The sequence below is a fragment of the Molossus molossus genome, unplaced genomic scaffold (assembly GCF_014108415.1).
Source record: "Molossus molossus isolate mMolMol1 unplaced genomic scaffold, mMolMol1.p scaffold_m16_p_2, whole genome shotgun sequence".
In the NCBI taxonomy this organism is placed as follows: Eukaryota; Metazoa; Chordata; class Mammalia; order Chiroptera; family Molossidae; genus Molossus; species Molossus molossus.
Window position 1 is genome coordinate 144,147,788 of NW_023425355.1, and position 25,876 is coordinate 144,173,663.

Sequence of the window (25,876 nt, forward strand, 5' to 3'; positions counted from 1 at the left end):
GAAATTAACACAAAGCATTCTGTAAATGTTTTCTAACATGGAAAAACTAAATAACTCGAGCGTCCCTTCAGACCTCCAGGGGCGTCTCCAAGCCTCCCAGACGTGACCTGGCGACCCACCCGCTGCAGGCAAAGCAGCTGGAAAACACAAGTGCCCCACGGCCGGGACAGTGGACACTGTATGGCAGCACAGGCTCTTCCTGCTCCCCCTGCACCTTCTTGGGTTTGAATGCAGGCGAGAGGTCAAGACTCGAAGGTGGTGAGAGCCAAGCCAATGCATTCTCCAAGGCACGTAAGATCCTCGCTCCTCCAACCGCCTGAACGGAGACGCGGACTGTGGGGTAGCAGCTGGTCCACACCACCCCAGCCGCAGCGAGGGTGCCTTCCGCGGGGTCATCCGTCACTCCGCAGAAGCCTGTGCAACCCCCACGGCCAACAGCAACACGTACCCTTCTTTCTGGTACTCTTTAAAAACTGCTGTGTTCAGTTCATGCATGTACGAATACTCCCGCAGATTTTTCCACAAGGTGTGTGCATGTGTGTGTGCGAGAGAGACCGAGATCAGAGAGAAAGCGTAAAATTGTTCCCACCACGCGTGACAAAAGCACAGACCTCTCCCTCCGGCTACCATCCCTGAGACACTTCTCTGCAACAAGAATCGTAAAAAAAATAACGTGTGGAAGACGCCTTCAGAGACGCTGCCTGCAACGGAAAGAAATATGCCGATCGTTCCTGAAATCCGTTCCAAAGCTTCAGTTATTTTACGTGATGTGTGGAAATGGGATTTCTTCCGCACACACGCTGTCGGTCGGCAGAGGGCGTGTAAGGCGGTAGGCTCTTGGGTTACAGATGTTGCCAGGCAGATTTCGGACTGCCCTTCTTCCCCTCCCTCCCTTCCCACCTGTCTGTCTCCCAGGATGAGCAGTGAACATGCCTTCCCCAGTGCCTCCCACCCCCGCGAGTCCGTGCATGGAGACGACCGGTGCGTGTGCACACAGATCTGTGCCGCAATTTCCCCGGGCCCGGCTCCCTCCCCGCACACACACAAAAGCCCCCTCCAACAACGACATCCCCTCATTTAGAAATACGGCCAAAATGAATCACAACCTGCTTCTTCGATCAGACTCCAAAAGGCAAAAAGCAAAACAGAAACCCCGCCATAAAGCCACGAAGCCACAGCACAGCTACAGAAAACGTGCGAGGAAATGCTTGCGTGTAAACGGCCGCTGCAGGGAGCTCAGGACCCCGCCGTCCGCTTCCCCCGCGTACGTTCGTCCTGGCCGTGAGCAGCTGCCCGTGCAAACTGCCCCACAGACCTTCTTCTCCGTGACTCAACACGGACACCTGACTTCACGGCTGCTCACAAAAACCTGGATGCAGCTGACTCACCATTTCCTTTCGGGATCCACATTCAGTGCCTCCGCCGTGAAAAATGCTCGGTGCTCACTGCTGCAGAAGAAGAAAAGGCAGAAAGCCGGGAGGACAGGTCCTCCTGCTCCGCAGACATCCCAGCCGGCCTCCTGCTGCCCCTCCCGCAGGGAAGGCGGGTCCGCGCGCCCCGCAGCCCGGCCCCCAGTCACAGAGCTCACAGGCAGCCCCAGCGCGGTGCTGGGGGCCAGGCCACTGCCTGCCTGTCCCCGTGCGCTCTCAGCCGCCGGCCCCCAGCACAGCTGCAGGGCCGCCTGGATCGACAGGAACGCACGGGGCAGAGCCGCGCGTGCCCACACACACGCGTGCTGAGCGCGTGCACGGCACCTGCACCCCGATGTGCGTGACTTCTCATCTCCAGGCGGAACAATAAACCCGGAGAACGTACGCAGCTCCCCCCAGCTCCCCCCTGCACTGCCAGCTGTCTGGCCGCTCTCACACACAGGAGAACAAAAGAGACCTGGGGAACAAGCCCGGCACAGGGCACACGGCAGGGGTCCACTCCCGTCTGGATGAGGTGTGCCGAGAAGGACACAGGACGCTTACCGGGCCCGCCGCCTGCTGCACCCAGGGTGGGCTGCCTTGGGGACCGCAGCCCCCACAGCTGGCCGCCGCAGCGGTCTCGCAGCCAAGCTCCCCACGCCGCCTGTCTGCGCCTGCCGCGTCGGCCGGGCAAGTGCACGCAGGCCCCCTGACTCTCACCTCCGTGACTCAGGCCCTTGCCCTGCGTGTTCTGCACTCCCAGCTCCTGACCCAGGGCACGTCCCCAAGGCTCCTCCGCTCAAGCCCCACAGGCTCCCTTGTCACCCCCAGAGGCCTGGGTGCGTCCTCTTCACGACTTAGCAGAGGGAAACCCAGAAAAGCCGACCGCATGAACGTCGCCGTCTTTCTCTGTCAAGGAAGCTAGATGACCCTATGACCCGTGACAGGCAGCTGCCAGGACCCCAACAAAGTCACACGGAGGAACAAGGACGCGGAAAACACTGAAAGGCGTATTTGACAGCTCTGCGTGTGCTCCGGTGTATTGCACGCTCGTTAGGCATGAGATGCACAGAACAACCAACAAAGTTGCAGACAAAGAGGTGGCGGGCTGACCCTGACCTTCCCAATCTGCCACTTGGCAAGGACCTGCATGGAAAGGCCGGCTCCCAACTCCCCTCCCAGTTCCCCGAGATCCCGGTGCCCCTCCCCTCCCCCAGGCAGTGCCCCTCCCCCCAGGTCCCTAACAGCCCCTTCCGGAGTCCTGCACTTAACCTTCAGGGCAGACTTTCCCTTTCCAACCTGCTTCTGTCAACCTCTTTCTTCTAAGTTCACAGCGATGATTTCTGACTCTCGCTCACTTTGCGGTGCCTCCCGTATCCCTGCCGTTCAGTAAGAGTTTTTTATGGTTTCTTCCCCCGCACCTACTTGATCTTAGGCAGTGTGCTGATGCTTTTACATTATGTGCATTAAACACTGAAATAAGTCTGCAGGGAACAGTGCTATGGGGACCCCACCATCCAGGGACAGGAGCTATGAGGCTCTGTCGGTGATCTCAGACAATCGCGTTGAGAAAGACAAGGACAATTTCAACCTTTCCTCCTTTCCGGCACTACGAGCCGTCCAAGCTCCTTCTGTGTGTCCCCTGCCCCTGCTGCTCCTCCAAGGAGCCCTGGTCCCGTCCCCGGGAGAAGCAGACCAGAATCCAAGCTTTTGAGGAATCCACTTCTATTTTTTTAAATTTTTTTATCCTCACCAGAGGACGTTTTTTTCCATTTTTATCCACACAGAGTGGGAGGGAGAGAGAGAAAAACATCGACGTGAAAGGGACACACTGACTGGCTGCCTCCCGCACCACCCCAACCAGGGCCGGGGACAAATCGCAACTGAGGTGCGTGCCCTTGGCGGGAATCGAACCTGTGACTCATTGGTGTTGGGGACGACGCTCCAACCGCTGAGCCAAACCGGCCAGGGCAGGAATGCACTTTTAAAGGAGACGCTCACTGAGGTATTTCTAAAGAGAAAGCATTTCTATGCATCCTAGACTGAGGCCTAATTGTCGAGGCCCATCGATGCTCAATTCTTTGCATAGCTTGTGCTTTTGCACAGCTGAAGACCTTACGTCATCGATACGTATAATAAATTGCACACAAACATGCCTTTCATAGGCGCAGAACATTTGTGCCCTTGGAGGGAGCGGAAAAGTGGGCACCCTCATACATGCTCCTTCCAAGAGAGCTTCCCTCCAGCCTCAGGCCCCTCGGCGAAGCCTCGAACCTCCCAAGTCACCGCCCCTGAACCCAGCAACGGGCCTGCCCTGAGGTTCCCGGGCGCCCGGTACCCCACACTGTCCCCACAGCCAGAACACTGCATGGCGTCTGCTCTCCTCCACCCTCACGCCCTGAACACCCCACCGCCAAACACCCCCAAAGCCAAACAACCAAACGAGGAAATAAAGTGCAGGTCACAAGAGAAACGGATTTCACGTTGCAAGAGAATCACAAAAAAAGGCCTCTTCACAGACGCCCGGGCAGGCCACGCTTCTGGTTCCGGAAGAACCCTCGCTGCCAACCAACCCCTGCAGCCTCGACCCAATGCACGGCGGGCAAACCTGTTCTGCCAGGTTTCGCTGGAGCACAGCCACACGCCCTCCTTGATGGACAGGCTGAGGCCCCGTCCACGCCACCCCAGACCCGTCTCCGCCACCAGGACCAGGCTCCCCGCAGGCAGAGTCCCCATCTGCGCCTTTACAAAGTCTGTCCAGTCTGTCCACCTCTGAGCTACAGCGGCATGTCTCCGCCTTCAGGGACGCACAGCCTCATTTCAATGATTTTCTCTGTGTGTGTGTGTGTGTGTGTGTGTGTGTGTGTATGTGTATGTGTGTGTATGTGTGATTTGGGCCTTTTATTTATTTGTCTATTTGATTTGATTAATTTATTTCTTTTTGTTACAGATGTTTCTCCTTTTTCCCCCACTGATTCCCCCCTCCCGCTCCCTCCACGCCCTGTTCCCAGCTTTGTTGTCCATGTCCACTGTTCATGCACACATGCGTATAAGTTCTGGGGTTTATCTCTCTCCCACCATCCCGTCTTCTGGGGATTGTCAGTCTGTACCCTACTTCCACGTCTCTGGGACTACCCCATTCCTCACACTGTTATGTCCATTATATTCCACAAATAAGTGAGATCCTATGATACTTGTCTTTCTCTGTTTGGCTTGTTTCACTTAGGATGATACTCTCCAGATCCCTCCATGTCGTCTCAAAGGATAAGAGATCTTTCTTTCTTACCGCTGCATAGTACTCCATTGTGTACATGTACCACTGATTTTTATCCATTTGTATACTAATGGACGTTTGTGCTGTTTCCAGATCTTAGCTATTGTGAATAGTGCTGCTATGAACATGGGGGTGCATATATTCTTTCTGATTGGTGTTTTATGCTTCTTAGGGTATATTCCTAGAAGTGGGATCACTGGGTCAAATGGCATCTCCATTTTTAAATTTTTGAGCTAACACCATAGTGTTTTCCACAGTGGCTGCACCAGTCTGCATTCCCACCTGCAGGGTACTAGAGTCCCCCTCAATGCTTTTCTTTTAAAACTCTTTTTCCTTGTGGATTCCCAGGGTGGGAATTAAACACTGACATACAGTTTACACACACTTGTCCACGGCGTTATGTTCCAAGACCCCCAGTGGACTCCTGACGCCGCAGGCAGTACCACACTGCACGCGTGCGCCGCGTTCCCACGCGCACACCGCTCTCCACGACCAGGAGGCACTTCCGGCCTGTCTTCGGCACGTCCGAGGGGTCAGCAGCACCACTCCCGCGCTTTGGGGCCGCCACTGAGTGAACACCAGCCCTGTGACACCTCACAGTCAATGTGCACACAAGCCCTGCGAACCTGGACAGCCGACCTGGAACCCCAGACCGGTCCTGAGCGAGTGACAGGCGGGAGGCGCACACAGCTCAGACACTGGACAAAGCGACGAGTCCCGTCCCGGGTGGAACCGAGCAGGACAACGGAGATTTCATCACCCGCCTCAGCTCGGCGTACACTTTAAAATGCACGACCTGTGGATGCGTGGAATTTTCCATCTCAGAGTTTTGGACCACAGCTCACTGAAAGCGTGGTCAGGGCGGGGGGCGGACTACACTACCATAAAATGCACCCTTTAAAAGTGTAGTATTCCACAGTCTTCATATATTCACAGGCAGGACAATCATCACTGCTCTCTGATTCCAGGACATTTCCATCACCCCCCCAAAGAAACTCACACCCATGCCGTCATCCCCAGGCACCGCACCCCTGAATTCCTGCAAACCACTCGTGAATTTTCTGTCTCTGGATTTGCCTGTTCTGGGTGTTCCAGACCTGGAATCATGCAATGCATGGCTTCGTTTATTTTTTATTATATCGTGAAATATGTCTAAGTAGGAAATGTTTATTTTCCTTATTTTTGTAGTTCTTGAGGCATAAGACACAAAATAATCCGCAAGTTGTATGAGAGCAAAACTATCAAGTTACTGCTCCTTTAGGCAAGGGGCAGGGCAGGACACCTGGATGCCGCAAGCCCAAGGCTGACCCCGCCAGGACGGGGGTGGGGGTGGGGTGAGGGGGGGGGGCTCGGCGGTGCCCATCTTCCAGGGAAGCTGCTGGCGTAAGAACAATAACAAATAAATAAGGGGACGGGTTTTGTGGCTTTGCTGGAAATGAACTATTATTCTTGTGGCCCCAGGTAGAGCAAGGGGACTTCTCTGGGGTTCAGCTACCGTGGTTTCCTGATGTCACAAGAGGACTGGTCACTTATCTTTGACGGACAGGACACAGAGCTTGTTGGCTGGGCACCCTGACGTCTCGTCTCTCGTCTGGACCGAGACCTCAGTTTATGGGTCAGAACCTAGATTTACTCTTTCTCCCCCCAGGGACAATTCAGTTATCACCACCGACAATGAGACAACCCCCCACCCCCGTATACACACACTGTGGTCATGCAACCCGCTCAGAATAGCCGGGTAAGGCTTTCAAGATTAGCACAGAAACAAAGACAGAAAAAAGTAAACTTGCAAGGACAACACAAACCGCACCCGAGGTACGTGCCCTTGACCGGAATGGAGCCCGTGACTCTTGGGTCTGGGGGCGGATGCTCTAACTGCTGAGCCAAACCAGCCAGGGCTGATCTTACCACGACTAAAAAATAAATAACAAATTCTTTAACAACCCATGTCAAAAATAAAATATAAAGCAAGCAATATAGAGCCATTTAAAAATTAAAGGAAGTCATTGACATCACCTCAAGGACAAATAACCTCCAATGCAGCCCCTATTACAAACACCTCCGAGCCTGCGCCCCAAGGAAAGAGGTAAAAATGAGAACCAGATGGCATGAATTGTGAGGGAGCTTGACCTCCATGGACTTGAGATCCCCAAGGCCTTCTGTGCACACACGGTTTCAGAGTTATCATAGAAAAATGCCAAGGCAGCCCCAGCCACTTTGGCTCAGCGGTTAGAGCGTCGGCCTGCGGACCAATGCGTCGCAGGTTCGATTCCCGTCAAGAGCACGTACCTCGGTTGCAGTTCATCTCCAGCCCTGGTCGGGGTCCTGCAGGAGGCAACCAGTGGATGTGTCCATCATGTAGTTTCTCTCTCTCTCTCTCCCTCTCTCCCTCCCTCCCACTCTGTCTAAAGATAAATAGAAAAATAGCCTCGGATAAGGATTTAAAAAAAAAAAAAAAGCCAAGGCAGAAAAGAAAGGGGCCTAGGAGAGTGGGTGCGCTGAGGCCGCCTTGCTCTGGCCCCACACAAAGAGGCCTCCTGCATTTGGTGGCCTTGGGGCAGGAGCAAGGATGTGTCCGCGCGGCCAGGATGCTCAGGGGTCCGCAGAGACGACCCCCACCTCTGAGAGGCCAGTCCCCGTTCCTCCCCGGGTCCGTGACGCCCGCCTCTCGGGGTGCAGTGCCCATCACCGGCTGCACCATTTAAATCCGTATGGCCACGCGAGTGGGCACGGGGTCGACCGTCTCAGCCCTGAAACACGGTGGAGCGGCATGGAACACGGCACCGAGAAGGACGCCCGGCTGGAAGGACGAGAGCGACGGGGGCCTGGCGCAGGTGGATTTCTGCAGAGTCGAGTCCACTGAGTACCCTCCGGGCCCCGCCAGCCCAGACCGACCAGCAGGCCCGGGCTCGGAAGACAGCCGTCAGCGGAGAAGACAAGGCACCAAAGGGTACAAGAGCCAAGGGGTTATCAGGCACACAGGGAGCTCGGGTGCCCCCGGGGGGCGCTGGGAAGGGCGCTGCTCTCTGCAGGCCTGCGGAGTACCCTGGGAGAGCAGAACCCCGTCAGAGAACATGCTGCCGCCCCGCCCAGAACCCCGACATCAGGGTTCCAGGTTCCCCGGTTCCTCCATGGAGGCTGCAGCCCTCCCTGCAGAGATTACTTCCAGCCTCCTCCGCCCACCTCCTCCCTCCCCTCTTCCTAGCCTCGCGCCCCCCCCCCCCAGTCCACGCCCCACAGCCCTCAGAGGATGGCCTTCAAAAGCTTCCCCCCAAATTGTGGGAAGCCACGAGACCCAACCAGCAAGCCAACAAATCTGGGGTCAGCTGTCCTGACTCTGCGTCTCCGAAGGCCCGTGGTCAACACGGGGAGGAAACAGCTCCAAGTGAAGGGAGCCAGACTGGCCGTCACGCCCCAGGGGCAGAGTTTGCGAGCACCCCACGCACAGAGAGGCTGCCCTGGAAGGACGCGACCCCCCCAGGCTGGGCTGGACCCTGGACAGCCCCCCAGCTTCAGCTCCGCCTTGTTGTTCCCGCTTCCCAACTACCCAGGGGAGCAGTTCCCAACAGACAGACTCACTTGCCGCTCCGCTCATCGAAGGCCAGGAAAAGGGACCGTTGTCCTAAAGCCAGGAAGGTGACGGGGCTTGGGCGACACACCTCCCTTCCTTGGGAATGGACTGGCAGACCCAGCACCCGTCTCTGGCTACGTTCTGCCCATTGTCAGGGCTCGGGGGGGCTTCCCTTGTCCATGAAGAGGAGAACACATTTCCCCAAGGAGTGCAATTTTGTGCCAACTCCGCTCTGCGGCTGTTTCGGGATTTAGGGCGTACTGCCTTCTCCCCTTCCTCTCCCACCTGTCCCCAGGCAACACAGGCCTGTTGGTCAGGCCCAGGCCACCTCAGCCGCCAGTCAGGCAGCGTGGGAGGGGCTGGAAGGAGAGGAAGAGGGGACCGCCACCGGCTGCACCCCCAGGGCCCCTTCAGCATTGGCTCCGCCTCCCAGAACACAGGGCTCAGGAACGCGTCCCACGCGGGAGAAGCAATAATCAAAGGTGGAGCGCTGAATCCGCCACAGGTTTCCATACTGTACTGGAAAGTGAGCCAAGCGACCAGCTGTATCCCTCCCGAGCTGTGCGCCCATGGCCTGACATGCTGAGCCGGCAGAGACAGCTCCGCCCGCCGCGCCTCCTGCACACGCGGGAGGGAATCTAAGTGGGGTTCCGCCACCCCGCGTGCCCACAGGGCCCAGCCTTCATCGACGCCACGAAGACGTGACTCAAGGACTCTCACGCTGGTGTCCATTCATTCACCTACCCATCCCGCCTTCCACCCCCACCCATCCGCCCCCTCCCCATCCACCCGCCTGACAGCCGTCCGTCCTTCTGTCCCCCGCTACGCGTCCACAGGGGCCCCCTCCCAAGCTCAGCAGGTCCACCAGCTGCCATTTGCTAGGCAAACACCTTGAGGAAGGCTCGGGACACCCCAAGGACAGCTTTATAAAACTTCAAGGCGCCCTGGCCAGTTTGGCTCAACGGTTAGAGCATCGGCGCGCGGACCAGAAAGTCCCGGGTTCGGTTCCCACTAAGGGCACGGACCTCGGTTGCAGTTTGTCCCCGTCCTGGTTGGGGTTGTGTGGGGATGTGCCTCTCTCACGTCAATGTTTCTCTCTCTCTCTCTCTCTCTCTCTCTCTCCCCTCCTCCCTCTCCCCCTCCCGCTGGGTCTGAAGATAAACACAAAAATGTCCTTGGGTGAGGATTAAAAGCTCAAAGCCCTGAGGGAGAAATCAGCGGCTCGTGGAAGGGACAGGAAGGTGGGCCAGTCCCGAGCCTGGGGAGGGGAAGGCAGAGGGACAAAGGCCTCGGCAAGGGAGACCCGCGCAGGTCAGAGCCGGGACTTTGCACGTGGTTCCAAGTGCAAGCAGAAGCCACGAGGCAGCGGCTGGGGAGGGCCTGCGGGCTCAGCCAGCAGTGGAGGCCGTGCCCGGGCACAGGCTGGCAAACAGGAGGCCTGGATGGTGACGGGACAGGAACGGAGACGGGGAGAGGAACACAGGCCCCACAGAGGATCTGGAAGCAGGGCTCCGGGAATACTGGGGGGAAGGGGGCGCATTGCGGCTGGAAGGAGGTGCAGCGCCTCAGACCAGAGCCCGGGCACGGAGGGTGTGGATGCACACAGGGATCACAGGAGTCCTTCCCACTGCCCACCCCAAGGAGCTCCCGGCCGTCCAGGTGTGTACGGCAGCACGAAGCCGGGGGCAGCCCAAGAGCACCTGCGCCGTCCCGGAGAGCTCACCCCCCATGCGGGCGCCAGTCCCCATCCTCCTGTAACCCCTGTAGGCAGAGAGTCCCCCTGTACGCGGAGCTGCGGGCGTCCACTCGGAAAGTCAGCGCTTACGGGAGGCATTGGCCGGAGGCGGGCACACAGCCAGGCTCAGCTGCACGGGCCAGAGCCCTCCGGAGAGCTTTCTCCAAATGCCCGGCTTCCCCATCCGCTCGCACATGAGGCAGCCCCTGCTCCCCGTTATTTTCACTGCCTCCCCATCAGCTGCGACCGCATCCGCTCACACAGCGCACAGCATTAGGGCAGGACACAGAGGCGCTGTCCCGATGTGGGGGACGCATCGTGCTCCCCCCGCCCCGAATCCTCAGGCTGACGCCCTAAGCCCAGGACCTCAGCACGCGACGGTCTCTGCGGATGGGTCTTTCAGGAGGTGACCAAGTGAGGCCACCAGGGTGGGTCGGCCCTCCTCCAATGGGACCGCGGTCCTTATGAGACGGGGACAGCAGGACACAGACCGACGCACAGGGGAGACTGGCGAGGACACAGACGGGTAAGACAGAGAGGCCTTGGGAGGAGGCACAGCGGGCGACATCATGGACGTCTGGCCGCCAGACCGCGAGAAAGCAGATCTGTCCCGTGCACGTGGCCCACCCTGCTACAGTGTCACCTCAGCCCCAGCCAACACCTACACCCAGCGTCGGGGTCCCCAGGGCGGTGCCGGGAGCACCTGCGGAAGTAGCCTCCTGTTGGTCATGGCCAGTGAGCCCGGAGAGCGGTGTAAAACCCCAGAAAAACCGCGGGAGCCGGTGGATGTTATAGTTGGGACGGGTAGGGTGGGCTTCGCATGAGGGGAAGCTAGCAGCGAACCAGCGCTCAAACAACACCTGTCTTCCCCACCACCGAGCCGGAAGTCGCCCATCCCTCCTCCAAGGTTCCAAAGCACAGGGGACTTTTTTGGGTTTTTTTTGAGAGAGCGAGAGCGAGAGAGAGAGCGAGAGAGAGAGAGAGAGATCGAATGGTTGCCTCCCACACAACCCCGACTGGGGCTAGGCATGGAACCTGTAACCAAGGTACATGCCCTTGACCGGGAATCAAACTCAAGACCCTTTGGTGCACGAGCCGATGCTCTAACCACTGTGCATGCAGGCCAGGGCACACCACGGCACTTTTTACAAATATTATAAGTGTGTCACCACTTCCACAGTAAGTACTGGGTCTGTCCTTCCCTCCTACGCTACGAAGAACCTCTGTCCCATTGGTTTTTTTGTTTTTTTAATCCTCATCCGAGGACATTTTTCCATTTTTTGTACAGACAGAGTGGGAGGGAGAGAGAGGAAGAGAGAGAGAGAGGGAAACATCGATGTGAAAGGGACACATCGAGTGGCTGCCACCCTCACGACCAACCAGGGCCGGGGACAAACGGCAACCGAGGTACATGCCCTTAGCGGGAACCGAACCCGGGTCTCTCCGGACTGAAGGCCGACGCTCTGACCGCTGAGCCAAACCGGCCAGGGCTGTCCCATTGGTTTTCATAAAGAACACAAAACTGCCTCGGCCGGGTGGCTCAGCTGGTTAGAGAGTCGTCCTGATACACCAAGGTTGCAAGTTCAGTTCCTGGTCAGGGCACATATAAGAGTCAACCAATGAATGCATCAGTAAGCGGAACAACACATTGATTCCTCTTTCTCTGTCTCTCAAACCAACCAATCAATAAAAATTTTCTAAAAAAGAACACAGAATCTTGAACCCTACAAAAATGTTCTCAGATTGCATGAGCAAACACTAATTCTTTATTTTTTTTTAATCCTCACCCAAGGACATTTTTTTTTTTGCATTTATCTTCAGATAGAGCAGGAGGGAGAGAGAGAGAAAGAGAGAGAACCGTCGATGTGAGAGAGACACATCGACTGGTTGCCATGCACACGACCCTAACGGGGGCCGGGGACAAACCAAAACCGAGGTATGTGCCCTTAGCGGGAACCGAACCCAGGACTCTCTGGTCCACATGTGGACACTCTAACCGCTGAGCCAAACCGGCCAGGGCAATAATTCTTACCTTGACACTTTTCTGTTATCCCAACAAAGTACAACAGAAACCACTTTTTTATTATCATGCACTGCGTCTGAGATCTGCAATGTATACTCTTCATACAGACAAGTTCACATTACATGTACGCAGAACATGGAGCTCCATGCAGTCTCTGCACAGGTTTTGTGTTCAGAGAGGAAAGGACAGTCCCTTGCCCCATTTCATTCCTTATTCTCCGATGTAATGTTTCCAGCGCACCGTTTCTTGCCAACACTTCAGAAAAGAAACAGTCTCTCAAAAGACTTGGAAATGACGTCTCAACATTCCTACCCTAGAATTTCACCGAGGCCTGCCACTCTTTAAAAGCACCCACAGATCCTGAAAATTGCTGGTTTTGCAGCTCAAAAGCAGAAAGCTTCTGGAACTAATTTCTGCAGAGTGGTTACGAAGCCTGCTCGGCGACACAGCAGGACAGGCGGCCGGAGACACGGCCACGGGAGATGGAGCACAGCTCCCGCCCACTTCCTCTCGACCCTTCCACCGCTGACAGAGCCAATACCACACACACAATTTACTCTTCACGGCTGTTCACTAGGACACTTCACAGCAGGGCAGCTAACTCCAAGCACACGGAACTGCCCGCAGCTTTGATTAAACGCTCTCAGGGCAAGTGCAGGAGCAAGCCAGAGCCCAAGTGTGCAGGGCACACCCACAGCCAGAGACACACCCTCAGCCACAGCTACAGCCACAGCTACACCCACACTCACAGCCACACCCACACCCACACCCGCACCCACACCCACACTCGCACCCACACCCACACCCGCACCCGCACCCACACCCGCACCCGCAGCCACACCCACACCTGCAGCCACACCCACAGCCACACCCGCAGTCACACCCACACCCACAGCCACACCCGCACCCACAGCCACACTCACACCCAAAGCCGCAGCCACACCCACACCCGCAGCCACACCCACACCTGCAGCCACACCCACACCTGCAGCCACACCCACACCCGCAGCCACAGCCACAGCGCGCCCTCCCAGCACAGCCTGGGAGCAGGCTTTAAAAAAGTCCCCCTGCTGCTCAGCCTGTGACTTGCTGGGAATCCACAGGGATCAAGCTAATTGTGCTCCTGGCCCTCCGCTGACCTTCGTAGGTGTGTTCTTTCTCGGCCTCGCCCTATGACCCGGGGCATCTTGGTTTTAGCGGTGTACACGGTGACTTCCGGCGCAAGCACATAAAAGACTCTGCTGCCGGTTCCTCAGAGCAACGCAAACATTGGATCCTCGTGCAAGGCTGACCTCATTCAGTGTAAAACCAAAGGACATCGAACCCGTGACCAAAGGCTCCCAAAAGGAAACACTGAAGTTGGTTATTTCTGCAAGGGAACCTTGAGTTTTGAGGTGTCTACTTAGAATGTCACAGCGATGACCACAGATTCTCAAGATGTTAGAAAAACCTGTACACATGTATTCCCATCCTTCCATTGGCCTAGTTATTTATTTTTTAATTTTTTAAATTTTTATTTAAGGGGAAGGAAGGAGAGGGGGAAAGGTGGAGGAAAAGGAGAGGGGGAAGGAGAGGGGGAAGGTGGAGGGGGAAGGTGGAGGGGGAAGGGAAGTGGGGAAGGAGACGGAGAAAGGGGAGGGGGAAGGAGAGGGGGAAGGAGAGGGGGAAGGTGGAGGGGGAAGGGAAGTGGGGAAGGGGAGGGGGAAAGGGAGGGGGAAGGAGAGGGGGAAGGTGGAGGGGGAAGGGAAGTGGGGAAGGGGAGGGGGAAAGGGAGGGGGAAGGTGGAGGGGGAAGGTGGAGGGGGAGGGGGAGTGGGGAAGGGGAGGGGGAAGGAGAGGGGGAAGGTGGAGGGAAAGGGGAAGGGGAAGGAGAGGGGGAAGGTGGAGGGGGAAGGGAAGTGGGGAAGGGGAGGGGGAAGGAGAGGGGGAAGGTGGAGGGGGAAGGGAAGTGGGGAAGGGGAGGGGGAAGGAGAGGGGGAAGGAGAGGGGAAAGGGGAGGTGGAAAGGGAGGGACAAGGGGAGGGACAAGGGGAGGGGCAAGGGGAGAGGGGAAAGGTGGAGAGAAAGGAGATGGGGAAGGTGGAGGGAAAGGAGAGGGGGAAGGAGAGGGGGAAGGGGAAGGGTGAGGTGGAGGGAAAGAAGAGGGGGAAGGACAGGGGGAAGGAGAGGGGGGAGGACAAGGGGAAGGGGAGGGGGAAGGAGAGGGGGAAGGAGAGGGGGAAGGGGAGGGGGAAGGAGAGGGGGAAGGTGGAGGGGGAGGAGAGGGGGAAGGTGGAGGGAAAGGAGAGGGGGAAGGAGAGTGGGAAGGAGAGGAGGGGAGGTGGAGGGAAAGGAAAGGGGGAAGGAGAGGGGGAAGGGGAGGGGGAAGGTGGAGGGAAAGAAGAGGGGGAAGGTGGAGGGAAAGGAGAAGGGGAAGGAGAGGGAGGAGAGTGGGAAGGAGAAGGGGGGAGGTGGAGGGAAACGAAAGGGGAAGGAGAGGGGGAAGGGGAGGGGGAAGGAGAGGGGGAAGGAGAAGGGGAAGGGAGGGGGAAGAGGAGGGGGGAGGGGAGGGTGAAGGAGAGGGGGAAGGGGAGGGGGAGGGGGAGGGTGAAGGAGAGGGGGAAGGGGAGGGGGAGGGGGAGGGTGAAGGAGAGGGGGAAGGGGAGGGGGAGGGGGAAGGGGAGGGGGAAGGGAAGGGGAGGGGGAAGGGGAGGTAGAAGGGGAGGAGGAAAGGCACTTTGAGAACCCCATCAGCCCATTTAAATAGGGTCATCCACAGCTCCTACAAGGGCCTGTCCTTGCTCCTCCGCCTTCCTCTGGGGTGAAGCACACTATGTATTCCATGCAAATCCCTCCCTGGCTACAATGAAATGGCTACTCTTGCCACAATGAAAGGGCTACTCTTGCGTGGCTTTAGAATTACGGCGGCGCACACACTGTCATTCACCGCCCCGCCCACATTCTGACAGCTGCTCTGATCAGCCCTGGGGAGCCAGGGGACTCGGCGTCTATTTCAAAGCTCAAAATTAACTCCCTGAAAACATCCAATTTAGAGAGGCTCACCCTATTCCTTTCTGACCGACAATCCGTCCAGGCCCCTCTGACTGAGACCCCCCAGCAGCCCAGCTGTGCTGGAGGACAGGCAAGCACCCCCCAGCCTGGTAAAGCATTTCATTCAAGAGCATGACACTGGGTTTCTCCTTCGGTCACATAAACAACCTCACTGTGCAGAAAACACGGCAGCTGTTTTCAGAACCAAAAGTACCACGACGGTGTTGGGAGGCATCACCGCTCCTGGGGTGCCTCTCCCGGTAGCACGTGGGGCCCCGGATCCGGTCAGGCCGCGGGGTGGGTGGGCTCCCGAACCCTGGGACTCTGGACCACCAGGTTAGTGGCCCCTTCAGGTTTCGCCAAACCCAGATGCCTGACCGTGTCAACCAAGCATTCACCCACCATACAGAACCCCCCCCAGGAGCCTTCTTACTACCCTCAACCCCAAATTCGCCTACCTTGGGGTGGAGCATCTCTCCTGCGCTTGGACTGTGGAGGCGAGTTCTCTGGGCTCACCAGGGTCCTCTGCCTGCCGCCGCGGTTCGCTGGGAGCTTCCTGCCAAGGGCACACAGGGAGACCCAAGTCATCAGGCCGCCTTCTTCAGGACACGTATGATTACGAACCCCCTCATTGTGGGTTCACCCTGCAAGCCTGGACCACGAGGCCGATGACGCAGCCTGCTGCCTGCTGCGGGCGCTCGGCCACGGGGCTGGCGAGCTCAGCCCTGCAGACGCGCCGCACCACGATGACTCAACCAGACCCTGTGTCCGCTTCCGTTCCGGGCAGGAAGCACAACTCCGCCATGAGGTCTGTGACGCCAGGGGACGTGACACACTGGCCAAAACGACCCCGAATCAAATGCAACCCAGCTTGGCTACAACTCTCTGCAGCGAAGCCACAAGCCCCAGGACTTGCCCGAGTGTGGGATGCTTGTGTCCGCACAGGGTGAGCGTGGGCATCTCAGAGGTCACGCTGTGCAGGCCCGAGGCCAAGGCTCCACCAGGGCAGAAGCAAACGCCCCCGGAGTCCCCAGCCCTCCAGAACCCCGACTCTGTGGGAAATGGGCAGCTCCCTTCCCCTAACACACCGAATACTGTGCACTAATGCTACTGCTGGTTCTTTCTAAGGAAAACCGTCCTTGGTGCTGCAGAAAACGTTTTGTTAGGCATACACAGATGCAGGTTTAAGAGGCGCAGAAAGCCCTGGCCGGTTTGGCTCAGCGGTTAGAGCGTCGGCCTGTGGTCCAGAGAGACCCGGGTTCGGTTCCCGCTAAGGGCACGGACCTTGGATGCAGTTTGTCCCCGGCCCTGGTTGGATCATGCGGGTGGCAGCCACTCGATGTGTCCCTTTCTCGTCGATGTTTCTCTCTCTCTCCCTCCCACTCTATCTGAACAACAACAAAAAAAATGGAAAAATGTCCTCGGGTGAGGATAACAAAAAAAAAAGAGGCAAACAAAGCAGGGAGAGAGGGAGAGAGAAACGAGCGACGTTGAAGTACGGACAAAGATATGCAGCTTCTTAGAAAGCGTGATGTCAACTTTGACCATCAAAACTCTTCCCTTTAAATAAAAGGGCAGTAGTGTAATGAAGCATTGCTTTTTTAAATATGTTTTTATTGATTTCAGAGAGAGAGGAAGAGAGGAATAGAGAGGGAGCGAGAGAGAGAAACATCGATGTGAGACAGAAATATCGATGTGAGAGAGAAGCATGGATCGGTTGCCTCCCATATGCACCCAGATGAGGACCAAACCCAACACCTGGGCATGTGCCCTGACCAGGAATCGAACTGGTGACCTTTTGGTTCACAGGGTGCCACTCAACCAACTAAGCCACACTGGCCGGGGCTGCACTGCCTTTTAATTACATTTGCCCCACAGCAATCTTTAAAAATATTTGCAAAAAGCCCTGGCTGGTTTGGCTCAGCGGTCAGAGCATCGGCCTGCGGTCCGGAGTGACCTGGGTTTGGTTCCCGCTAAGGGCACGTACCTCGGTTGCAGTTTGTCCCCGGCCCTGGTTGGTCGTGCGGGTGGCAGCCACTCGATGTGTCCCTTTCTCGTCGATGTTTCTCTCTCTCTCTGTTCCTCTTTCTCCCTCCCACTCTACCTGAACAAAAAATGGAAAAATGTCCTCGGGTGAGGATGATTAAAAAAAAGAAAAGAAAATCAATAAATAGAAAAGAATACTAAAAAGGCCAGAAACTAAAACTATCAAATGATTCAACGACATCCCCATTTCAAAAGCAGCTGCTAATGTTGTCTTCACTCTACACAAAACTGCTCTTCATTTCGGGGGACAGCGGACCATTTCCTCGTTGCCCCCAAGTCCCTGGCTTGGTACCAAGGCAGGGAGAGCTCACAGGGGACAGGGAGACAGCTGCAGCCTGCCCTGAGTCTGGGAGCTCCAGGCCTGGGTCACATTACGGCACCCAGAACCGCCTCCGAGGTGCCCCCAGACCCTCCCATGCAAGTCGATGCCACGATGCCCAGAGATGCAAGTCTGCTGACACTGGCCCATGACATTTGGGGGTGTCCTAGACTTGCCATGCTCACCTGTGGGTAGAGGTCGGTGGACGGTGATGACCGCGACCTCTCGTGAACGAAACGCAGCCTCTCCTGTTGGTCCAGACCCACCTCCAGGATGTCGTCGGCCGAGTGGTACCTCCCCGAGCCCCTGGCGTCTGCGCCTTTGCTCTGTTTCCTCCAAGAGGCCTGATACTCCGCAAAGGTCCCTAGCCTCTGTGGGGGTTGCGATTTTGCTGTCTTTCCCGCCTTCCTGGGACCACTGACGTTTTCCCCCAAGGAGGTGCCGCAGGCCTTGTCCTGGGCCGGAGGCTCGGCGCCCGGGTCCCCGTGGCCCGTGGCCCGCGGCCTGTCCAGCTTCTCCTTCGGGGCTCCGGAGAGCGCCGGCCTCGGCCCGGGCCTCTGCGCAACCAGCCTGCTGGATTCCTCGAAAAACTTCCACCTGTCCGCAAAGGTCCCCACGGTGTCCTCGGCGGGCGGGGCACGGCGGCCCTCCGACAGCCCAACCTCGTTCATCTTCTCCGGCTCCGAGTACGACTTCAGCTTCTGCTCCACCGTGAACCGCCTCCGGCCCCCGACGCGGGCCACGTGGGACCCACCACCTCTGGCCGAGGGCGGCCTGGCCGGGCCCACCTCCCAGGAGCGGGGGGCGGTGTCCGGATCGGGACCGTGGTCCCCGGCTCTGGGCTCCGGCGACCCCGCGTAACGGTCCGCTGGGCTGGGGTCCAAGTCGCGGCGCTTGAACGACGTGGCCCTCAGGACACGGGCTTGGGCCTCTTTCAGGTGGTCCTTGTAGGTGCCCAGGAAGGACGCTGCCGGGGCGGGCACCCCCAGGGCCCCCCGCCAGCTGCCGGCCTGTCCCTCGGCCTCCTCTGGCTCAGCCAGCGTGGCCGAGCTCCTGCTCTTCTGCAGCCTGGCCCGCCGCAGCTGGATCTCGTTGCGCAGGGTGGTGGCGAAGCGGTCACTCCGCCGTGTGGGTTTGCCCGCCTGGGCGTCGAAGGGCGCGGGCCTCTCCACGCCGCCCTCCTGGCCATCCTCGGGCCTCCCGGCCCCCTCCCGGGTCAGCGAGTGCAGCATGGGGGTCCTGTGAGCGGAGATCTGGCCAGTCTCTCCCTCGGCCCCCCTGAAGCCGTCACCGACTTTCTTCACCCTGGCTCTGTCGCCGTGGCTGGCTCGCTGCAGCTCTTCCGTTCTCGGGGAGCGGGCCCCCACTCCGCTGTCCCCTAGGTCACCCCTCTCCCCTTCCTGGGCCTCCGGGGCCTCCTGGTGCTGAAGGAGGGGACCACGGGGTCTCTGGCCCACCGGGTGTGTGGCAGGACACGCGTGGGCACCCAGAGACGAGCCACAATGCCAGTGGTCATCGCGGAGCTGGGACACCTGGGCATTCCCCTGTCTTGTGCTCACCAAGTGGGGGTGGCTCTGCCCTCCGCTGTCCCCCTTCCGATCAGCAGCACTGGGCCGTCTGGCCTGAGGGGGGCTGCCGTCCTGGAAGTGGGGGGCAGGGGGCTCCTGTCGGGCTCCAGCCAGGGCACCCCAGGGCACCTCCCTGGGCCACGCAGCGGCCCTGGGGCCCTCGTGCGGGAAGGGGCTCTGGTCGCTGCGCTGGCGTGGGTGCTGGCACCCGTAGGACGTCGGTGGGAAACGCACGTCGGTGCTGGACAGAGAGGCCTGGAGCCCACTGGGGGCCCCGAGGGTGGGGGACGGGCCCCCGCACTCCAGGGGGGCGTCCGCTCCACAGGCCGAGCTCCCAGGTCTCCTCCGGTCACCCGGGCGCACCGGCTTCCACGGCTGGTCGGTGGGCTCCGGTCTCCAGTCACTGCGGGGCTGGGCCCGGCTCAGGCCCGGAAAGTGCTGTGTGGCGGCCGCCTCCGGGGAGGCAGGGCCCGGGGCCTTCCCGTGGCTCTTGGTGGCCGCGAAGCTGTGACTACGGAGAGGGGGAGGGGGCGGCGGCGGGGAAGAAGGGGCTTTCTTCTTATCGGGAACATACCAGACGGGCCCAAAACTGGACCTCCCTGACGGGGCCAGCCTGGGCTCGGGCGCGTTCTCCGGCGTGGGGCTCCCGCTGCTTTCCCGTGGGCCCCGGGCGGGGAGGCACCCCGGCCGCTCCTCCGGGCCCTGAGGTTCCTGCCGGCTGCCTCCCGGCCGGGACGCCTCCCACAGGCCCACTTTGTAGAGGATGTTCTCCGCGGACGACGCGTCCGCCGTGGGCAAGGTGTGCTCGGGCGTGCTGGAGCTGGTGGAGAACGAGCCGTAGGCCGAGTCCCGCTTGCCGGAGCCCCCCAGGTGGTCGATGCTGCTGCTGGACTTGGCGGCCGAGAGGCGGCCGGAGGGGTAGGACGGGGAGGGGTGGTCCAGGCTGTCCACGCTGCCCAGCGAGCTGAAGTGGTCCGAGGAGCGCTGCAGGCTGGGCGGCTCCCACGCGCCCGACAGGTCCTGGGAGGAGGAGCTGGACAACGAGAAGACAGCCTGCGTTAGAGCCGATCCCCGCACAGGGACGGGCCTCAGCTCTGTGACCAGGGGCCCTGCGGACACGGGCATCCCGGTGCAGGGCACACGGGGACGGTCCCCACACCCGTCAGGTCCTGCGGGAGGAGCTGGATCACGAGAAGACAGCCTGCATTAGAGCCGATCCCCGCACAGGGACGGGACCTCAGCTCTGTGACCAGGGGCCCTGCGGACATGGGCATCCCGGTGCAGGGCACACGGGGATGGTCCCCACACCCGGCTGGGAAGCTCAGCACATCTAGGTTTTACATTTCACACAGCGAGAGGGCAGGTGAAGGGCCGAGTCCTACAGACGCCTGGCCGGACGGCTGGTCCGTCAGCACCGCACACCCACAGGCACAGGCGTCCCCAGTGGGCAGGCCGGTGTGGACAGGCCCTCCGTCCATCACGAGTGAACCACAGCGGTCAGCATACTGAAGCCCATGAGCCACAATCGGGTTTTAGATACGTTAATGGTTTGGGGGGTGCGGTATAGAATCGAAAGAATAATATGGCTTGACCCATGAAAATGGTATGAAGTTCAGCTCTGGACAGTTTGGCTCAGCGGTTAGAGAGCTGGCCCACTGACCAGAGAGTCCCGGGTTCAGTTCCCACTAAGGACATGTACCTCAGTGCCAGTTTGTCCCATGCCCTGGTTGGGGCCGTGTGGGTGGCAGCCCGTTGATGTGTCTCTCTCACATGGATATTTCTCTCTCACCTCCTCCTCCCTCTCTCCCTCCTGCTCTATCTGAAGATAAATGAAGAAATACCCTTGGGTGAGGATAAAAAAAAAGAAGGAAAATGGTATGAAGTTCAAATCCCAGTGTTCCTAGGTGCAAACAGTCACAGCTGCTGTTGACGCAGTGTGGGGCGGCTTTGGGTACAGGTGAGGGGTTGGAACAGCCCTGGCTGCAAAGTCTGGAACAGTTACCCTCTGCCGTCCACGGAACACGCCGTGGACCCTGGTTTACAGTTACCCTCTGCCGTCCACGGAACACGCCGTGGGCCCTGGTTTACAGTTACCCTCTGCCGTCCACGGAACACTCCGTGGACCCCTGGTTTACAGTTACCCTCTGCCGTCCACGGAACACGCCGTGGGCCCTGGTTTACAGTTACCCTCTGCCGTCCACGGAACACGCCGTGGACCCTGGTTTACAGTTACCCTCTGCCGTCCACGGAACACGCCGTGGGCCCTGGTTTACAGTTACCCTCTGCCATCCAGAGAACACGCCGTGGACCCTGGTTTACAGTTACCCTCTGCTGTCCAGACATGCTGTGGACCCTGGTTTAGTGTAAGAGTGATTTTATTACAATTAGGAACACAAAGGCAATCAAAGAATGGATGTAAAACGAAAAGGGAAGTTCAGAAGGTCCCTGTCCCACGCCCAACTATTGAAGTCGTGACGGCACACCGTCAGGGTGCAGCCGTGGGACAAGCACCTGGCAGAGGACCCCACGCAAGTGACAGGCCTCATCCGCGCCACCGGCCGCGGCTGCGCTCAGGTGCTGAGCAAACCGGGCAGGGGCCCATGGAATCTACCTGCACACCCGGAACGCAGGTTCCTAACCAGGATGGGGTCTGAGGGCAGGAACGGAAAAATCCAGGTCTTCCAACCAGGGCAGACAGAAAACAACCAAACAAAAACATCTGTGGCTACTTTAAGTTTGGGGAGAACCAAGACGAGAGAGAAAACCGTCTGACCAGGAAAAGCCACACCAGTGACCTGGCTAAGGCCCCTGAGGGAGGAGGCTGGCATCTCCCACCCCTTCCTGTGAGGACAGACCAGGTACCCCTCTCAGACATGGGCCGTGCCCCCCTACACTCCTGCGGTGACTCCAGGAGAGCTTGCCTCCGAGGAGATATCAGTACTGCAGCAGGACTGTTTCCACACGGAGGTGGGCAGCGTGCCTGTGCCTTTAATGCAGAAGCCTCCAATCGGGCTTCCTGGAGAGCCCACCACAGTGAGTCAGCTGAATAATGAATAAGAGGTCTGCTTGTCGGCTGAGGTCTCATCACTCAGCTGACAATCTGCGGTTTTTCAAAAAGGCCCTGGGCTCCCATAACCACCGTCTCTGGTCACATTAAACTGCGAGTGCTATACTGGACACGTACAGCCTTCACGTCACACGAGTACATTTCCAGTTCTGCAGCAGACCAGTACTGTCAGAATCTCTTCTGACACGGTTACGTTGGCCCCAAACACACACACACAGGTACAAACACACTTTTATCAATAGCATGCACACCCACACAGGTACACACATGTGTAAACAGATGCACAGATATATGTGTGCAGATATGCATGCCCACGCACACACGCACACCTGCATAAACAAATGCACACCGATACATGGGTGCAGATATGCATGCACACACACACCTGCACACACATATTCATGTACAGGTACATGTGTGCAGGTGTGTGTGCACACCCACACATGCACACGGGTGTAAACAAATGCACACAGGTACATTTGTGCAGATATGCATGCACACGCACACCTGCATGAACAGACACATGTATACAGATATGCGTGCACTCACGCATGTACACACATGTGTAAACAATCGCGCACACATGTGTGCAGATACACATGCTCATCCACACATGCATGCATAGAGGTATGCATAAACAAATGCACGTGGATACAGGTATGTGTGTATATACATGCACACACATGCATGCACAGGTAAAGGCACACACATAGATACACATTTAAGCACACACAGATACACAAGCATGCACGCGGACACATAGATACACATGCACACATCCGTGCACACACATTAAAGCCACACTGTTTGCTATTGCTATTACTGTCATCCTTCTAACAGGACAGCGGTGAGGACACTGGCCACTAAACCAAGGTGACCAGTCAGCTCCCTATGACTAGCAGGAGCCTCATCACGCCAACACCACCACGGTCTGTCACATGCTCACCTGGCATTAGCCCTGTGACCGTGAAATGTGGGTCCCAGGCAGGCTGGGCCAACCAGCACTTCCCTTCCCCCAACCCATAGCTGCCACCTCCTGTCTCACACTCAGAGGGTGACTCCTGCTGGGCTCCAGGCTGGTCGGCCCTGGCTTCTCGACCTGCACAGCAGCACCTTGGGCGCTGTTTCAAATACACCTGCCCAACCCACGGAGCTCTGGCCTCTCAACTGCATGCCAGCCTCTCACAGGGCATGGCTGTGGGCGCAGGGGTGGCTCGGCACTGCCGAGTCGGCGGGCCGAAGGAATGCAGCCCAGGCGCGCGGGTCATGCCCTAAACAGCACACCAGGAGAAGCAATCGGTCCGTGCTTGCTCCGGGTGTTGTGGTTCCGCGGCCCACCATCGCTCGGCTGCCTGCGCGGGACCATGTCTAACAGCCGTGGTGTGGTAGGGGCCTTTCCTCTCCAGGAGCACAAAACCCTTCCGACGCCCAGGAAGGCGCCGTCACCCCGGGGCCGGGAGCTCCGAGTGTCTGCAGAGCGGCAACCCCCCGCCCAGCCTACCTCACGTGGTGTCGGCCGTGCCAAGAAGGGCAGGCGCCGGCGGAGGACAGCGGACAGGTGGGCGTCTCAGGGTGGCGGTCGGAGAACTTGGTGGCGTGCCAGGACTGAGGCCTCCCGCCGAGCTCATTCTTCCTGAAAAAGAACGCAGAGACTCAGGGACGTCGGCCAGAGGACGACGTCGCGCCAAGGTGGCGAGACGCCCCCCGCTACCTCCATGTGATTTAGTGCTGTGTTCCGGTGCTGCCCACCGTCCCTGGGCACGGGTGCTCTTACACTTTTGTTAACGGAGGACTTACCCCAGTGCAGAGGGACAATCGCAGGCTCCAAAGATGAGCCAGCCCTTAATTCTTCTAAATGGATTCTAACGAACTGCATCTCGTCCTCCACTCCCACACTAAGACCGCAGACAGAACCTTCCACCCTTCCTGGGTGGGCAGAGCGTGGCACGGGGTGCCAAGAGGCGCTGGGCTGGAGAAAGCTCAGGGAGCCCCCAGCTCGGCTGGGGCAGCTTGGACCGCTTCTCTCTGTTTATTCACTCACTTAAATACGGCTCTGTTGTCGTTAACCGAGACTAGCAGATACATACATCTCTGAACCTCTCAGAGGCTCTGTGACGTCAACTACAGGTCCCCATCGTGCGACTCACCATGCTTATGAACACGTGTGAGTCTCCCCTGGGTGCCTCTGCACAGTCCCTACCATCCCGTGGGTGGTCTATGAGTTGTCTGGCCACACCTGCCCAGGTGTGACAGGTGTGCCCAGGTGGACATCCCTCCAGCTGCTGTGCAAACACGGCAGCCTCCATGAACCTCTGCACGGCCAGGCCTTCAGCTTACGACAGACAGAACCTCCACGTGGACGCCGGACGGCCCGTCCACGGAGCCTGCACGCAGCCTCTGTGGGAGGCTACGGGAGATCGAGCATTCTCCCCAGCAGGCAAAACCATTCAAGAAGACCATGCCGTAAAGAATATGAAAGGGAAAGCCGTATACCTAAACCACCTGACAGCTGGTTGGTGAACGAGGACAAATACCTGGGGGGCAGAAGGTGGAACGTGTTTTGACTTTGGGGTAGTTTTCCATGAACTAGAGCAGACGAAGGCATCCCGCCACAGGAGGACAGGGGTCCTAAAAGCAGGGCTGTACCTCTTGGCATGTCTCAAGATCCCGGTCAGCCAGGTCCTGGCCACGGGAATCTGCCTTTCAGACGGCTTTTTCTGTGCTGGATTATCCACAGCTTCTTTCATCTTCCTCTAGAGCAGGGGTTCTCAGCCCTCCCAAGGCCACGACCCTTTAACACAGCTCCTCACGCTGTCTGTGGGCGCGTCTGCATGTGGGCGGACCCGCCTGGAGACGGACAGAGGAGCGGTGTCTCGGTTCCTAAGACCATCGGAAATATGTGTTTTCCGATGGTCTTAGACGACCCCCGTGAAAGGGCCATTCGACCCCCAAAGGGGTCGCGGCACACAGGTTGAGAACCGCTGCTTTCGAGTTCACGATGGAAGGAACTCAACTAGACTGGTTGGAGGAGGCGGCAAGGAGAACAGGAAGGCTTAGGGAACCCCTCTCACTCGGACAGCATTCCCACCCGCCGCCGGGTGCCCGGCAGGGCTGGGTTACCCACTGGACCAGCGCTCCAGGGGTACACAGTATTCTTCCCCTGCAAACATGACACACAGCGCTGGCCGGTGTGCTCAGCGGTTAGAGCATTGGCCCGTGGACCGAAGGGTCATAGGTTTGATTCCTGGTCAAGGGCACATACCTGGGCTGCAGGTCAGATTCACACCAACTGGGCTGGGGAGGCAATGGATCGATATGTCTTTCACATCGATGCTTCTCTCTCTCTCCCTCCCTCCCAGTCTCCAAAAAATAATAATAATAACAGAGATATACGTCTCTCTTTCAAGAAGACACAGCCAACAGTCACAGTACTGATCAGGGCTGTTTTATAACAGAATAAACCAAGGAAACCCGGTGGGAAGGGTTACACCTACAAGAGCTCACTGAGGATGTCACATCAGTGGGGACAGGGACATTTTCCCGAAATACATGGGCTGTGGATCTGGGGATCGGAGAAGGTTCCGGGTGTTCCCAAGCACCCAAGGTGTGCAATGGCCGGACCTGACAAGAACAGAAGGCCACTCAGCAGCTGTGTGCTGGCCACTGGGTCACCATCCTGTGCGGACGCTGGACAGGAAGCCCCGGGGCCGGAGAGCGCTGGCGCCACCTAGAGGCAGCACAGACTCATCGTCCCCTCGGTCAGCCTCCCACCAGCAGATGGAGCAGACGGGAGCAACAGGAGCAGATTTAGGATCCTCGTGCCAACAGGATGGCG

At 58.3% G+C, this 25,876-nt stretch overlaps 1 protein-coding gene across 1 annotated transcript in view; it reads right to left on the reverse strand.

Moving 5' to 3' along the window:
• The window catches only part of SHROOM2 (shroom family member 2), a 123,546-nt gene that overhangs the window by 31,800 nt on the left and 65,870 nt on the right, over positions 1 to 25,876 (reverse strand). The window contains exons 3-5 of the mRNA XM_036270193.1: positions 23,543 to 23,674; positions 17,592 to 20,007; positions 15,500 to 15,597 (exon numbers count right to left, since the gene is read on the reverse strand). Coding sequence (XP_036126086.1) covers positions 15,500 to 15,597; positions 17,592 to 20,007; positions 23,543 to 23,674 — 2,646 coding nt within the window. The remainder of the gene's footprint in view (positions 1 to 15,499; positions 15,598 to 17,591; positions 20,008 to 23,542; positions 23,675 to 25,876) is intronic.